The sequence below is a fragment of the Aquarana catesbeiana genome, linkage group LG05 (genome assembly GCF_042186555.1).
Source record: "Aquarana catesbeiana isolate 2022-GZ linkage group LG05, ASM4218655v1, whole genome shotgun sequence".
NCBI lineage: Eukaryota > Metazoa > Chordata > Amphibia > Anura > Ranidae > Aquarana > Aquarana catesbeiana.
In genome coordinates this window covers 181,794,996-181,811,947 of record NC_133328.1, presented here as the reverse complement: position 1 = coordinate 181,811,947, position 16,952 = coordinate 181,794,996, and the positions used below count along the sequence as shown (strand labels likewise).

Genomic DNA, 16,952 nt, shown 5'->3' with positions numbered 1-16,952 from the left:
CAGTGATGTGAGCAGCGGGAAGGAAAGTAGCTAGGGGTTGCTGTTATCCAGGCCGTGGAGCGGAGCTCGGACTTCAGGCAGCCATCCTGGTCCGCAGCAGGCCACGCCCCTGCAATGACCATCATTTTATTCCCTAGGGTGTCTGCTAAAAAAAAAACATAAATAATGTTTGGGGGTTCTGAGTAATTTTCTAGCAAAAAAAAAAATATGATTTTTACATGTAGGAGAGGAGTGCCAGAATAGGCCCGGTATGGAGGTGTTTAAACTAACACTTGTCAAAATGTTTGTTTTGTTCATTTTTTTTCCTAAGGATTGTTGAAAAAAATATAATTTATGCAAGACAATATAAAAAATAAAAAAAAAAGAAAGCCTTTTTTGTCTTTAAAATATCAGTAAATGCATTACTTTGTTATCTTAGACATTAACAAAATTATTGCTGAGTAAACAGGTCCGGAGCAGAAATTTAAAAATTGTTCTTGTCCATAGGTGTGTACAGATGTGACAGGTCAAGTGGCTAAAAGCGCTACACTCCACACATTCTTAAATTAAGCATTGGGGAAATTATAACCTATCTCCTAATTATTTTCAAAAATATTCATTGTAACAAAGACATAAGCTCTTACATGTAAGAAAATATCATTTGCAGCATGTTTCACATATTACCAGAAAAACTCAATGGAACACGAAATGAAAATAACTAGAAATGCCAATATAAACTGAATATTGGACAAAAACTGACTAGTTTCAAAGTATCTCTCCATAAAATGTAAGATAGGAAACCAGGGGCACGATTCATCAAGCTGCAAAACTATTTAAAACATGCTAAGATGGTCTCTCAAGTACTATCACATAAAATAATATTGTTTGAAAGACATCTTTACAATGCAATAAAGCAGTATTGAACCCAAAAGCAAACATTTATTATATTGCAGCTTACCAACTATTAGATGTATTGGCCGCATTCATTTTCTTTTCTAGGTTTTCTTTCTTCTATTTTCACCTGGTCATCTGGCCAGTAAGTCCGTTTTTTTCAAAAGAACAAGCTCTCTTGCAAAATGTAGCAGATACATAGATAAGACAAACCATTCACCATTGGCAGGGGTGTTTACAATGATCAGCCTTTTTTCATTTATGTGAAACCTCTATCCCAAAAGGAAAAAAAATGCTGTAACTGCTTAGAAAGTGTGAGCTGAAGTTTGGCTTCAGTTTGTTGGTTTATCTAAATCCGTTTGTATACCCAACACTCCCTCCCCCCAGCATGACAATGCTGCTGTTCAAAGGTGCCCCTGTGATCATTCATCCAGAGTGGGGGCACTCTAACACAGCAGGCGTGTTACTGGCCAGATCACCAGGTGAAAACAAAAAGGGGAAAAAATCCTAAAAAAAAGAAAACTAGTACAGCATTGGTAAGCTACAATATGTTGCATTTTTGCTTTTGGGTTTAATACCACCTTAAATGCTATTGAAGATTTATGAATCAGATCCTTACTCTTTCTTAAAGCTGAGCTCCAGAAACAGCTAAATACACAGCTTAAATACATATACAAAAGCAGTTTTACCAAAGTATTTGTATTTATGTGTATGCAGCCCTGGAATTTATTCAGCCTCATGCTGATCTCTCCCACTCCTCTCACATAGGGATCAGTTGTGAGAGCAAGAGGAGAGATTCACTATTGATCAGTATTTACCTCCAGTACCAGTGCCAGCCAAAACTGGTGCCATCCAGTACCCGTGACAGCCAGAACCAGTGCCTATACAGCCAGTACCAGTGTCAGCACAGTCAGTACCAGTGTTATACAGTAACAGGGTCAACACAAACAGTACTAGGGGCACCCAGTACCAATGCCTGTAAATCCAGCACCAGTGCCATCATAGTAAGTGCCAGTGGTATCCAGTATCAATGCTTGTACATCCAGAACCAGTGCCTACACAGTCAGTACTTTCCAGTACCCATGCCTTTACAGCCAGTACCAATGCCAGGAAATAGGTAGTCAGGAAATAATCTATGCCCCCCAAAGTCTGAAGGCGCTCCGTGGACTTTGGGCCTCTCCATGTGGCTAGGCAGTGATAAAGACTCACCCGTTTGGCATCCCCATACTTGGGAGAAGTAGCAGAATGTGTTTTGGGGTGTAATTCTGAGTTTAAGGAGTGTGATAAATATCTTATAAAATCGGGGGCGTGGTCTGCCTGCGAGCACGATGCCCACTTAGACTTACAGCTCTGCGCACTGGGGAGAATACTAGAGCGACTAGGGCCCGCAGCCATGGATGATTTGCAGCCATCCAAAGTCCACACATCCCAGACACCATCCTGGAACATGTCACGCAAAAAAAAAGGAAGAATACTTGCACGATAAAACTGACGACCTTCTTCCCCACAACGGCGCCTAAGGTCAGTAACAGCCAAGATGGCGCTGGCACAGCCGTGGTGCAAGGATCTTACACAGATCTCCCTGACGATTCACAGGAGAACGAGAGTCCCAGTTACTGCCTCTATCCCCCGGTCATTCACCAGGAGGGAGCCCGCTTCCAGGAAGCCCAGAAAAGGCTAGAATGAAGATGGATGACCCCTAATCCTCAGGCCAGAATGCGATTCTCTCATTTAACCCTCTGCAATCTAACCAGGCCCTGAAATCCTCTATGGCAGTATTTCCTAGAACAGGCCAGCCTGTGTTAGGTATAACATTAAAGGACATGTTCCTTTCACTACAAACCTCCTTAATGTCAGATCTAGCATCACTAATTATCAAATTCTCATCTGACATACACAGTCTAGGGGATTGAGTCTACTATATTGAAAACAAAATGGAAGAGAGCACCACAACTGTAAACGACCTCGTGGATGCCTATGATGAGGTAAAAGATGAACAATACTGGATAAAGTTGACGGACTTGGAGGACAGGTCCCGCCGTAATAATGTAAAATTAAGTGGCTTACCTGAAACAGTGCTACCTGTTGATCTGCACAAAATCGCAAGTGACCTTATGCAAGCTATCCTTCCTAATACCACGTCACTAGAAATTTCCATAAACCGCATCCACAGGATATCCAAACCACCTCACCAGAGATGTACTAATGAGAGTGCACTTTTTCCAAGCAAAAGAAATGCTTCTGGCGGTTGCCAGAGCTGCGGGAACCCTTCCCACACCATTTCAGCTATTCCCAGACCTCTCTAAGTATACTCTTCAACTGCGTAGACAACGAAATCCTGTCACAAATGCATTGTACAATCATAAAATCCAATACAAATGGCGGTACCCTGCAACCTTGCTGATTAAAAAACATGAAATAACCCACGTTGCCACCACCCTAACAGGAGGAATGAAACTTATGTATGCCTGGGGCATTATTCTGGATCAACCTCAAGAATCCAGTCTTCCCTTACCACAATGTAATTCCCCACACAACCGTCGCAACCCACAGAAACGACCTGATTGACACTTGCAAACCACTGCCCGTGGATGAGCCTTCCTCATCTTTACTAACCTCTCCCTGGTTCATGGCTCAATATTTTGTTAGCCAGAGGTTTCGTTTGACTGTTTATGCCCCTTGAAAGCCCGAAGGTGCTCATTGGATTTTGGACCCGTCAGTGCAGCTAGGCTGTAAAAAAGTTTCATATATGTGCTTCAAAAGACTCACCAAGCCCTTTTGCTAAACACCTTTAGGTATCTACTTTCAAAATTGGGTTATTTTGGAGGTGTTTGCATTGTCCTGACTTGTTAAGGCCTCGAGAAATGTAATAGCCAGTCAGACCATCAGGGTTCATAAATGTCAGACATATATATCATACTTTGTAGACTCTATAACTTTCACACACTCTAATAAACATATACATTTGTTTTTTTGGTTTTTTTTGGCTTTTTTTTTTTACTAAAGAAAGGTGGCCTTTATTTTTGATGATTAATTTGAAATGTTTTTTATCTTATGTTTCAATCCTTTTCCCTTTCTATATATAGAAAGGGAAAAGGATTGAAACATAAGATAAAAAACTATAGTTAAACAAAAATCCAGAGGTGGTTGAATAATACCAAAGGAATAAGTTTTGTTTTTTGTATTTTTTTTTTTAAATGTAGTAGTTTTTGCATACAAAAGACAAAGAATAATTTAAAATAAACAAAACAAAGAACAAGAAGCATGCTCTACCCACGCAGGGGTGCTAAGCCAGTAACATTTTGTGAATACCTGGTGTATGCACAGATAGCACATGGATTAATGAGGTGTGGTTGAAGAAAATAACTACATCAAACAAAAAGAGTGAAAATGAATGCTTCGTGAGTGGCCCCATCCTTGCTAAGGTATGAGAAAATCAAGGAAACCTCACCCATGGCAATCTAGTGAGCAATCACAGTGATGCCATGGTGGGATCAGCTAACCATTTAGACCACACTCTCTCGTATATTTTGCAGGGCAACCCCCATTCACATAAGTGTCCTTATAAAGTGAAAGGCTATTGTTTACTAGGCTTTTACAAAAAGAAATAGAGGGGGGCCTGCTTTTTTCAATGTAGGGTGATAGCCTTTCTAGTGTAGAAGAGAAGGAGACCCACCTGTATACTTTCTGCTAGAGTGGGAATCAGGTCTTCCACCAAACCCAGGATAGGGTTCTCCATGAAGGAAGGTATCCTAGTTACTGACACCATGTTGATTACAGACAGCACATCCGACCAGAATCCTGTGATAACCGAGCAGGACCAGAAAACATGGGAAAAGTCACCCGGAGAATGGCCGCACCTCCAACACTCTGAAGGATGAAAGGGACGCATCATGTGTAGTCTAGAGGGAGTAAAATAGGCACTGTGGACTATTTTAAATTGGATCAACTTGTCTCACAAGGAAACCAGAGTACTACACGGAAGGTCCCAAATATCATTCCAATAATCATCATTCAGGTGTTGGATATCCCACTGCCACTTAGCTTGAAGACCTGTCAGGGTGGGTAGAGATATTGAGAGTAAGTGGGCATATAAATGTGACGGGGGTTTCTCCATTCACTCAGTAGAGTTCAAGAATTGATTGCATCACTACGAGAGAGGCTTGGGGGAATTGGCTGGAAAAGGCACGGGAGAGCTGCAGGTATCGAAAAAGATATGACGGGGGGGACATTGAAGTCAAATGACAACTGGGACAGAGGTTACACTGAGGCACTAGATGGTACTTGTGAAATAAAATTACGTTGTATTTTGCCCATGCTCCCGATTTGGGCAGCATATGGAAGTGAGGCATGGAGGGGTTCAGACAAAGCAGAGTATTATGTGAAAAATATAAGTTATCTAGCTGTCCCACTTATTCTCTGGTTTGGGCCAATGACCCAGCACAAGTATGTAAATTAGGATTTCATTCAAACTGAATAGGATGCATACTTGTTTTGCGGCAATAACTCAAAAACTCCTGAAATGAAAACATCAGCGTGGCATCCAGGCAACTGCCATTTTTCCTGACCTCAGCCTGACAGAACACCTTTGGGATAAATTAGAGCAGAGACTGCCAGCCAGGTCTTCTCGTCCACATCAGTGCCTGACCTCACAAATGCACTTCTGAAAGAATGGTCAAACATTCCTATAGACACACTCCTAAACCTTGTGGACAGCCTTTCCAGAAGAGTTGCAGCTATTATAGCTGCAAAGGGTGGGCCAGCTCAATATTGACCCCTACTGACTGCCATTAAAGTTCATGTGCAAGTAAAGGCAGGTGTCCCAATACTTTTGGTAATGGAGTGTATTTTTGGACTCTTCTAAAAGTAAAACTACTACACAAACTACTACTAAACAACTATTAATATAAACTCCTTCATTACAGGAATAAGACTCAGCAAGAGGCCTAACACAGTCTTTCCCTAATTCACTTGACTTAGCCCTCAGTCACACCAGTGCAACTTGTCATGCAGTTTGACAGGTCCAAATCGCATTGTCGGCAATGGAACTGTTCAAATAGGTGCCACGCTGACTTTGTGGTGCCGCACCAATTTGAAAAAGAAGTTCCTGCACTATTTTTGCCAATTTGAGTTGCGACTTGCATAGACATCTGCGTATGAAATTGCACAGATGTCAGCCAAGTTGCACCTGAAGTCACACCGAAAAACTAAGACTGGTTCTGGTAGCCTGGAACCAATTACTGTATCTTTGTTTATTTGAGGAGACACTGACTTCAGAAGCAGTTGTGGTACTGGGTTCTCCTTTACAGAAAAAAAAATGCTCTGAGGTTCCAGGCTGCTGAAATGGGTGTCAATCAGCTGAACGTGAAAATTATAAGTGGCAAGACAATGTTTTATAACAGAGAAAAAAGCAATATATAAAGACGTGCCCAAGGCCACTAACTAATGTTCTACTGCTGACATTAGCAGATTTTGACAGGCTAAATAAATTCTGCTTTTCTTCACATACTGTAATTCACAATTAAATAAACCCTCCACCACAAAAATATAAAGGATGCTTAAACTATTCTATACAACAGACCTCCAAAACAAAGCAAATCAAGAATCAAGCATTAACATGTAGGGCATACAAAAATATTGGCCATCAGGAATGATTCAGACAGTAGTATGAGCTAATTAATAACACATGGTTCTCTAAAAAATTCAAGTTCCAGCATTGTCTTCAAGTCTCACTCATTAAACCACAAAAGCTGACAGCTCTGCCTTAGTCTTATTCGTTTATGAAAGCTATTATCACTGATTTCTTTTCATCCGATTTCTATTATCAGTACTAACTTTACATAAAAGCTTTTCACTTTGAAGGCTCTATTTTCAGCTTAGAGAGTGGACAGAGTTTAATGACTACGAGGGCTTTAACATTTAACTGGACAAGTCCTACTTTTTAATTCTTTTTATTCAGTTTAATTGTATTGCTATAGGTTTATCAAGAACTATTAAATATTCAAGCAGGCCCCATTTGTCTTTTCGTTTCTTATGCAGTGCTGCCTTAATTATTGATACGTATCCTTGAGAAAACCATCAATAAATGCAACAATGTGGGGTCTTCTTCAAAGGATTATGCAATCTGCTTACACATGTCACCTCTTGAACGATCAACGTGAAGCAAAAGGAAAATGCTTATTTTTGTCATGCTACTGGGTTTACATAAATGTGACACAGCTAAAATTTTCAAAATCTATGCTGTATAAGTTATCATGTGCACTGAAAGTAAAATTACAGCATACTAAAGGTAAAACTACAGTATGGGGTTGATTTACTAAAACTAGAGAGTGCAAAATCTGGTGCAGCTCTGCATAGAAAGCAATCAGCTTCTGTTTTTTTTTTTTATCAAAGCTTAATTGAACAAGCTGAAGTTAGAAGCTGGTTGACTACCATGCATAGCTGCACCAGGTTTTGCACTTTCCAGTTTTAATAAATCAAACCCTTAATGTCCACCGAGATCTGTAAAGGAAAAAAAAGCCTTTTACAAACAAATACAGTGGTCTGTTTTCTGATACACATTTTCACTGTTCTTTAAATATATTTAATACAAAAACTACACATACCCACACATATGCTATATGTACAGCACTGAGCAAAATTCTTAGACAGGTGCATGAAAAATGCTGTAAATCAAGAATGCTTTCAGAAACAGAAGAGGTATTAATTTATTTTTATCAATTAACAAAATGGAAAGTAAATGAACACAAGATAAATCAAAATCAAATCAATGTTTGGTGTGACCATTCTTTGCCTTCAAAACAGCATTAATTGTTCTAGGTACACTTGCACACAGACTTTGAAGGAACTCAACAGGTAGGTTGTTCCAAACATCTTTGAGAACTAACCACCGATCTTCTGTAGATGTAAGTTGTCTCAAATCCTTCTGTCTCTTTATGTAATCCCAGACAGATTTGATGATGTTGAGATCAGTGCTCTGTGGGTTCCAAACTTCTACTTCCAGGACTCCTAGGGCTTCTTTACACTTAAGATAGTTCTCCATTACTGCTCTCCAGCCCTTCGTGGACAAACTGCTTTTTGCTACAGCCAAATATTTCAAATTTTGACTCATCAAAATTTGATGAGTCAAATTTTTCTGCAGCCCAGTTCCTATGTTTTCGTGCATAGTTGAATTACTTAGCGTTGTTATCATGTTCTATGCAAGAAAGCATAGGAACTGGGGTGCAGAAAAATGGCAGCAGGTGCTCTGTATTGATGAGTCAAAATCTGAAATATTTGGCTGTAGCAAAAGGCAGTTTGTTCACAAAAGGCTAGAGAGTGGTACAAAAATGAGTGCCTGCAGGCAACAGTGAAGCATGGTGGAGGTTCCTTGCAAGTTTGGGCCTTTACTTCTGCAAATGGATTTGGAGATTTGGTGGAACTATCTTCAGTGTAAAGAAAAGAAAGGAATCCTGGAAGTGGTGGTTTGGCTGCCACAGAGCCCTGATCTCAACATTGAGTCCGACTGGGATTACATGAAGAGACGGAAGGATTTGAGGCAGCCTACATCCACAGAAGATATGTGGCTAGTTCTCAAAGATAGAAAATAGTAAAAACCTTCGCGCCAGTGGTGTCGATAGCAGATAATATATATGAATTACATATACTGGTGATACATCTAGTAAGAAAACATTCCCAACAATAAAGAAAATTTGTGGAAATATATAAACAATCAGTGTAAGCTGCTCCCCAATTTTTGAATAATCAAAAAAAATAGATAATCAAAAAAAGGAATGTAAGGAAGATAGGGGGCGCTAGATACCATATTATTCAAGTGCTCTAAATAAATAAATCTCCTGCATTACCAAAAAAATGGAAATGTAAGAAAGCTAGGGGGCGCTAGATACCATACTATTCAAGTGCTTTAAATAAATAAATATCCTGCATTACCAAAAAAATGAAAAACATAATAATGACAAATCATAATTAGATTACACATAGGAGTGCCCACAATAGTGAAAAAAATATATAGTGATTGAAAAAAGAATATAAGGGTGACTGTGCGTTCATATCGGGCTTTCATCGCCAATATAAAACAGTAGAAGGTATCTTCAAAAAATTCTGGCCTATCCTACTCAAAGATAAAGATCTCCAGTCTTCCCTGCCCAATAAACCTAAGTTTATCTACCGAAGAGCCCCTACCCTTAGGAATCGCTTGGCTCCAAACGTACCAGATCCCCCCGGGAAACCTCCCACTTTTCTGGATGGTTCTGGTTTTCACTATTGCACTAGATGCAATGCTTGTAAAATAACCAGAAAACCAGGTACCAAGAAAAAGAAGACCCAGTTCCAATCTATAGTAACACAACAACAATTTGATATTAAACCTCTCATCACATGCGATTCTGATCACGTAACATATGTTCTGGAATGCCCATGCTCCCTTCAATACGTGGGCAGAACCACACGCCAACTGAAAGTAAGAATAAATGAACATTTAACAAATATTAAAAAGGGATACCCTAACCATAGTGTATCAAGACACTTCAAACTTTACCATGATAGTGACCCATCACTGTGTACATTCTATGGGATTGACAAAATCTCTAGGGATTGGAGAGGTACCCATATGAAAAGGGCAATATCTAGGAATGAAACGTACTGGCTTTATAAATTACGGACTATGCAACCACATGGGATGAATATAGATCTGGACCTTAATTGTTTTCTTACAAATGATTGAATCCAGGAGTGTCTAGGAATATCATTATCTGTCCACCTCAGATCATGTGAGTGAGTTAGGCACCACTTGTATTATGGTTGAGGTCAGAGATAGCTGTCCAGGGTGCAAGATGGAATATTTTTTCCCCCCCTCTTCTTTGTCCCCTTTATTATTCGAGTCAGACGGGGATAGGTTATATTGCAGCCTTTTAAGGTTTAATAAATGCTATTTAGTTTTGTAATCATTTTTGTATGTAAACCGAGACTGGGGCTGTTATAGAATGCAGGGTTACATGAGTCCCCCCCCCCTTTTCTCTCTACAAAAACACCACCATTAATTTTATTCACTTATATATTTTTTCTCACTTCCCCACCACCTATATGGGTGGATTCACCTACCTGTTTTTAACCAGTAGGGGGACTATAACAACATGTCGTCTCCACTTAGGAGATGTTTGATATGAAGTCACATTTGTTTTAAGTAAGGAGTTTTTTGTGAACAATATAGTAAATATCCACAAGATGGAGCTAGGCTCCAGACCATAGTTGAACTTTCCAACTTTATTGCTATGAGCACAGTTCCTGTGGTCTATTTTCCAATTACCCGCCCACTTCCTGTTCCTAACAAAAAGTCACATTCGTTTTTAATTAAGGAGTTTTTTGTGAACAATATAGTAAATATCCACAAGATGGAGCTAAGCTCCAGACCATAGTTGAACTTTCCAACCTTATTGCCATGAGCACAGTTCCTGTGGTCTATTTTCCAACTACCCGTCCACTTCCTGTTCCTAATAAAAAGTCACATTCGTTTTCAATTAAGGATTTTTTTTTGAACAATATAGTAAATATCCACAAGATGGAGCTAATGCTCCAGACCATAGTTGAACTTTCCAACTTTATTGCTATGAGCACAGTTCCTGTGGCCCATTTGCCAATTACCCGCCCCTTTCCTGTTCCTAATAAAAACCACCATTCCAGTGACCAACGTACGCTTCCCTGAAGACGTTCACTACGAAACGTACGTCGGAGCGGTACGTGGTCACATGTCCTATCACCCAACAACATCCGGATCCTTTGGCTGCCCCCCTGTGTAAGCTGGAACGCACGCCAGCGTGGAGGAGACATGAAAGGCTTTTTCTGACTGTGAAGTCACCCTGACATGCAAGCAGCCCCAGTGCCGGGTAGGCACCCACCAATGTAAGTGGCCATTTGGCTTTTTAATTTGTTTACTTTTTTAATAAATGGTTTTACGCTATGGAGACTGTTTTTGTTTCCTATGTATCCTTATCCTATCTTGAATGAGCTTGACGGGAATGATCCATGCCTATAATACCAACCACAGTCCGGCCATCCATGTGAGCAGGCACAACCCTGCACAAGCGCTAGTGACTCTCTTTTTAACTAAAGGAGTCATTGGTATCTGGTAAGCAGATATCTACTACTTCGAGGTGTTTTCCTTTTTCTTATTTTCCTTTGGTGATGGAAAACCTTTCGTTTACAGCAACAAGATTGGGATATTATTGAAAGATATCATTTCAACCACTTAAAAACACTTTTTTATGTGGACAATCAATCACTATATATTTTTTTCACTATTGTGGGCACTCCTATGTGTAATCTAATTATGATTTGTCATTATTATGTTTTTCATTTTTTTGGTAATGCAGGATATTTATTTATTTAAAGCACTTGAATAGTATGGTATCTAGCGCCCCCTAGCTTTCTTACATTTCCATTTTTTTGGTAATGCAGGAGATTTATTTATTTAGAGCACTTGAATAATATGGTATCTAGCGCCCCCTATCTTCCTTATAGTTCTCAAAGATGTCTGGAACAACCTACCTGCCGAGTTCCTTAAAAAAATGTGTGCAAGTGTACCTAGAAGAACGGATGCTGTTTTGAAGTCAAAGGGTGGTCACATCAAATATTGATTTAATTTGGATTTCTCTTTTGTTCACTTACCTTCCATTTTGTTAAGTGATAAAAACAAACTATTAACATTTCTATTTCTGAAAGCATTCTTAATTTACAGCATTTTTTTACACCTGCCTGAAACGTTTGCCCAGTGCTGTGTATATATATATATATATATATATATATATTAGGTGCATTACAATATGAAATTACAAAGTGATAAAAACATGACCATATTTTTTACACCTGCCTAAAACGTTTGCCCAGTGCTGTGTATATGTATATTTATTAGGTGCATTACAATATGAAATTACAAAGTGATAAAAACATGACCATAGAAAGTTAGCACACATCAAATTTTAAAATAGGACTTTAAGTAAATGTTCAGTTTAACATCCCTGGAAATATACAAATGTATTTTACTTTTTCAGCATTCAGCAATCTTGGGTAACAAGTATGAACACAAATCACACCTATGTCAAATTCATTTGTCACAGTGTACTATACCTTTGATTAATTTCAACTTGTGATAGGGAAAGCTAAAGGGTCACAAAACCTCAAAGTTTTAATCTAATTTTTAATGCCGTGTCTGCAATAGTCCTGTGTCAAGTGATGATTTAATCGGAAAATAGGAACACGGTCTGATTTTTGACCATATGTTGTATAATATCTTGCAAAGACACGCTATAATTCAATATTGCTTAGTGCAATTAAAGTATATTATCTAACAATCATCTTAAAGTTATTATAGGACATAAACATTAATGTCACCACCCAGACAATATTATAATGTATAGGAGTCCTGTCTTTGCACACATAATACTGCAATATCCACATTCTTGACTGTGACTCTTAAAATCTGAAATGTTGGCACTATTCTACACTGTGCAGCTATGCATGTTTCAAAATCTACTCTTCTATTGATTGTCAATAAATTATTGATCTATCATATACACTTGTAGATTAGATTTGCTAATTTTTAAGTTTGTGACACCTGCTGTGCAGAAAGTAGGAACTGGAGTAAGATTTATAAACCACCAACCCTTATAAGTAGTTGCTCAAACTGTCAGGCCTTAGTGAAATAATGTTCCTAGAAAAGGCACCCTTGCTGGTTCAGCATCAATCTGGGGCATAATGTTTATTAGCTGTAATGCACTTGTCTGTTTTAGGCTATGTTTCCACTATTGCGTCCCCAAAGTCACGCAATTAACACTGCAACTTTGCTATGCGATTTGTGATGCGATGTCATGCGACTGGTGAAAACTATGTGAGAACAAGTCGCACCAATGTCAGAACAAAGTAGTGCAATAACCTTTTTTGGAGTCGCTGCGTCTTGAGTTGCACCAATTAGAACGGGGACCATTGAAATACATGGGTTTTGACTTGTCATGCGACTTCACATGTGTCAAGTTGCACAACAACTCGCAGTAGTGGAAACAGAGCCTTACTGAAATGACCCTGTCACTATAGGATTGACATTAAAATAAAACCATCCTTAAAACAAGATGCTAAATATTTTCCTTTCTGGTGGTCTGTGATATAACTGCACTATGTTGCTGGTTCCTGGCCATTGCAGGCATCTGACACTCCCAAGTCAAAAAGATATACAATTGTGCTCATAAGTTTACATACCCTTGCAGAATGTATGATTTCTTGGTCATTTTTCAGAGAATTTGAATGATAACAAAAATATTTCTTTCACTCATGGTTAGTGATTGATTAACCACTTCCCATCTAGGCCAATTCTGACATTTCTCTCCTACATGTAAATTTCATCATTTTTTTGCTAGAAAATTACATAGAACCTCCAAACATTATATGTTTTTTTAGCAAAGATCCTAGAGAATACAATGGTGGTCATTGCAACTTTTTATCTTGCACGGTATAGCAATTTTTCAAACACATTTTTTTGGGAAAAAAAACAGTTTCATGCTTTAAAAAAAGAACAAAACATTAAAGTTAGCCCATTTTTTTGCATATGCATGTGAAAGATAAAGTTACACCGAGTAAATAGATACCTAACATGTCACAGTTCAAAATTGCACACGCTCGTGGAATGGCGCCAAACTTCGGTACTTCAAAATCCCCATAGGCGACGCTTTAAAAGTTTTTACTGGTTACCTGTTTTGAGTTACAGAGGAGGTCTAGGGCTAGAATTATTATTATAGTCACACCATATTACCAAGGAGCGAGTGTCACCCAACTCATGGTTAGTGTTTGGCTGAAGTCATTTATTATCAATATTAACTGTGTTTACACTTTTTAAATCATAGTGTGTGTGTTTAAAAGGTCATTGAGTTTCTGGACTCCTAACAGACCCTTGCATCTTTCATCCAGTGCTGCACTGACATTTCTGGATTCTGAGTCATGGGGAAAGCAAAAGAATTTGCAAAGGATCTGCGGGAAAGGGTAGTTAAATTGTATAAAAAAAGGAAATGAGAATGCCAATCAGCAGTATTCCAACTCTAATCAAGAATGGAAGATGAGGGGTTCTGTTAAAACCAAACCACAGTCAGGTAGACCAACTAAAATTTCAGCCTCAACTACCAGGAAATTGTTCGGGATGCAAAGAAAAACCCACAAATAACTTCAGGTGAAATACAGGACTCTCTGAAAACCTGTGGTGTGGCTGTTTCAAGATGCACAATAAGGAGGCACTTGAAGAAAGATGGGCTGCATGGTTGAGTTGCCAAAAGAAAGTCATTACTACGCAAATGCCACAAAGTATCCTGATTACAATATGCCAAACAGCACAGAGACAAGCCTCAAAATTGTGATGAGAAAAAAATTGAGTTTTTTGGCCACAGCCATAAACACTACATTTGGAGAGGAGTCAACAAGGCCTATGATGAAAGGTACACCATTCCTACTGTGAAACACGGAGGTGGATCACTGATGTTTTGGGGATGTGTGAGTTACAAAGGCACAGGAAATTTGGTCAAAATTGATGGCAAGATGAAAGCAGTATGTTATCAAAAAATACTGGTGGAACATTTGCATTCATGAGCCAGGAAGCTACGTATGGGACGTTCTTGGAGTTTACAACATGACAATGATCCAAAACACAAGGCCGAGTCGACCTGTCATTGGCTACAGCCGAATAAACTGAAGGTTCTGGTGTGGCCATCTCAGTCTCCTGATCTCAATATCGTTGAGCCACTCATGCAGTTCATGCAAGACAGCCCAAGAATTTACAGGAACTGGAGGCTTTTTGCCAAGAGGAATGTGCAGCTTTACCATTCTTTGACGATAAAGAGCCTCATTCACAAATATCACAAATACCACAAAAGACTTCAAGCTGTCATTGATGTTAAAGGGGGCAATACACGGTAGTAAGAACAGGGGTATGTAAACTTTTATCAGGGTCATTTGGGTAGTTTCTGTTGTGATTATGATTTAAAAAGAGTAAACACAATTGATTGATAATAAATGGCTTCAGCCAAATACTAACCATGAATGAAAGAAAAGTTTTTGAGTTATCATTCATATTCTCTGAAAAATGGCCAAGAAATCATAAATTCTGCCAGGGTATGTAAACTTATGAGCACAACTGTATGTAAGCTGATGTTATCGATCTCTCCTACTAGCTGCCTGGCTGTCGTGCTGTTTCTATGGCTTCAATACTTTCTGTGTCAGAAACGGACACATATGCATATTACACGTTGTGACTTAATCCTGATTATACTTGCTGTGGATTAGTGACTGAAGTCACTAGGTTTGCCTGCCGATCATTTTCAGCAGGAGTCCACATATTTCTTTCGGTCTGGTGAGCTCAATTTGAATTTTAAGGTAACTGAACTTGGTAACCTTTTTATGTTCCATACAATTCAAATGGAGTTAAAAAGCAAGCTACTAAACTGAGATTGTAAAATGAGGTTAAATTCACAATATCAAATAACGAAGATATTACCAGCTGGATGAGCAAACTAATTAGGTCTGTCAGAGGCTTATTAACCAGCAGAAGGTCTTCAGCTGCCTGTGCGTCTCCTCCTTGGCCATTCTTCTGAGCCTACATGTACAGTAAATGAAGAAAGCAATTAGTAAAGTGTACCTTTATTTTAAGTACTATAAGAAATATACACAAGTAGCGCTTGCAGTACTTTACAGAGCTAACAGCAACCAGATTGCATGAGTCTACTATACCATGCGATATGTTGCAGGAAAATGCACTTTGTTTTTGATCTGTGTTTGGGGTGTTAAGTTAACACTGACACCCGCTCAAGATCGCAAATGTGCAGTGTGTTTTAAATGCAGTGAGGGAAACACACACGGAACATGAGTTTCCCACACTGCATTCTGCTGTCAACTGGCCCTAAAGGAAACTTAAAAGGGTAACTCCACTTTCATGGGAAAAAAATAGCAAATAATAATAAAAATAATATAGCATATACAATTGCAACACAAGTCATATTGTGATTGAATGTTATTAAAAATTACCTTTCCTTTTCAAACTGCAGCTGCTGTAATTTTCTGTAAATGCAATGCAATATGGCTACCTAGAGGTGTTCTGCACACAAAATGTGTATAGAACGCCCCCCAGAAACATAATTTCCTGTTTGTTTGATTGGCTCACTGATTTTCCCACAAGTCTACACTAAGGCTGGCTATACATTATACAGTTTTCTGTACAATTTCCTTTAGATTTACCTTAAACTATGTAGTGCAAGGGCCTGCCTAATTGGATACAACTGAAAGTGTTGTTTAGTTTTGACCTCATATTATATGGTTTTTGGTAAATCCAAAGGAAAATTGTACAAGAAAATTTAACATGTATGGCCAGCCTAAGATACAAGTCCGGTTTTTGGCATCCCCTGCAACAAAAATGTTATTTTTGGTAAGATACTCCCAATAGGAAATCACGTCTAAAAGGCATGCAGACCCTGCAACTTTCCTCATTAGAGCTCTACAGCTGCTGCAGCTGGTTGATAATTATGAAACCACTCCCATTAGACTCACTCAGAACAGGGACTCAGAGGAACAAACAATGATTTCTTCAAAATAACAAAAGATAGGAATCTTGAACAAAGTTTGTTAAAATCCCTGCAATGTACATAGATCACCCAGAGGGGAATGTTTTTTTTCTCAACAAAAGTGGATTTACACTTTAATAAAAAGTTTGGATGTTTCATAAATCCCATATGCTTAGGCACTTTTGTTTTATGATTGGATTTTCTTTCCCACTGTGGCCTGAAAGACTGGCACTGTAGCACAGGACACTCTTTATATGGTGTGTGGTCAATATTACCGGATTATTAAACATTGTCATGGTAATATTAAAATCTGTACCCAGCCAAAACAGTTTTCTTAATTTTGGATGGAGTGGGGAAAAGTTCTTACAGCCATCTCCTGCTGACAATATTTTATCAGACATGAATTACAGTAAAAGGAACTCTCCAAAAGCATCACAACGAGCCATATTTTTTTTTTCTTTAGTAAAAATATGGGAAGACCCCATCAACTCTTTAATT

The 16,952-nt window shown here is 38.7% G+C and overlaps 1 protein-coding gene across 2 annotated transcripts in view; it reads right to left on the bottom strand.

Annotated features, from left to right (window-relative positions):
• LOC141144583 (serine/threonine-protein kinase ULK4-like) overlaps window positions 1–16,952 on the bottom strand; it is a 1,176,078-nt gene that overhangs the window by 300,433 nt on the left and 858,693 nt on the right. For both annotated transcript variants that reach the window (XM_073630414.1, XM_073630413.1), the window contains exon 34: window positions 15,395–15,493. In XM_073630414.1, coding sequence (XP_073486515.1) covers window positions 15,395–15,493 — 99 coding nt within the window. The remainder of the gene's footprint in view (window positions 1–15,394; window positions 15,494–16,952) is intronic.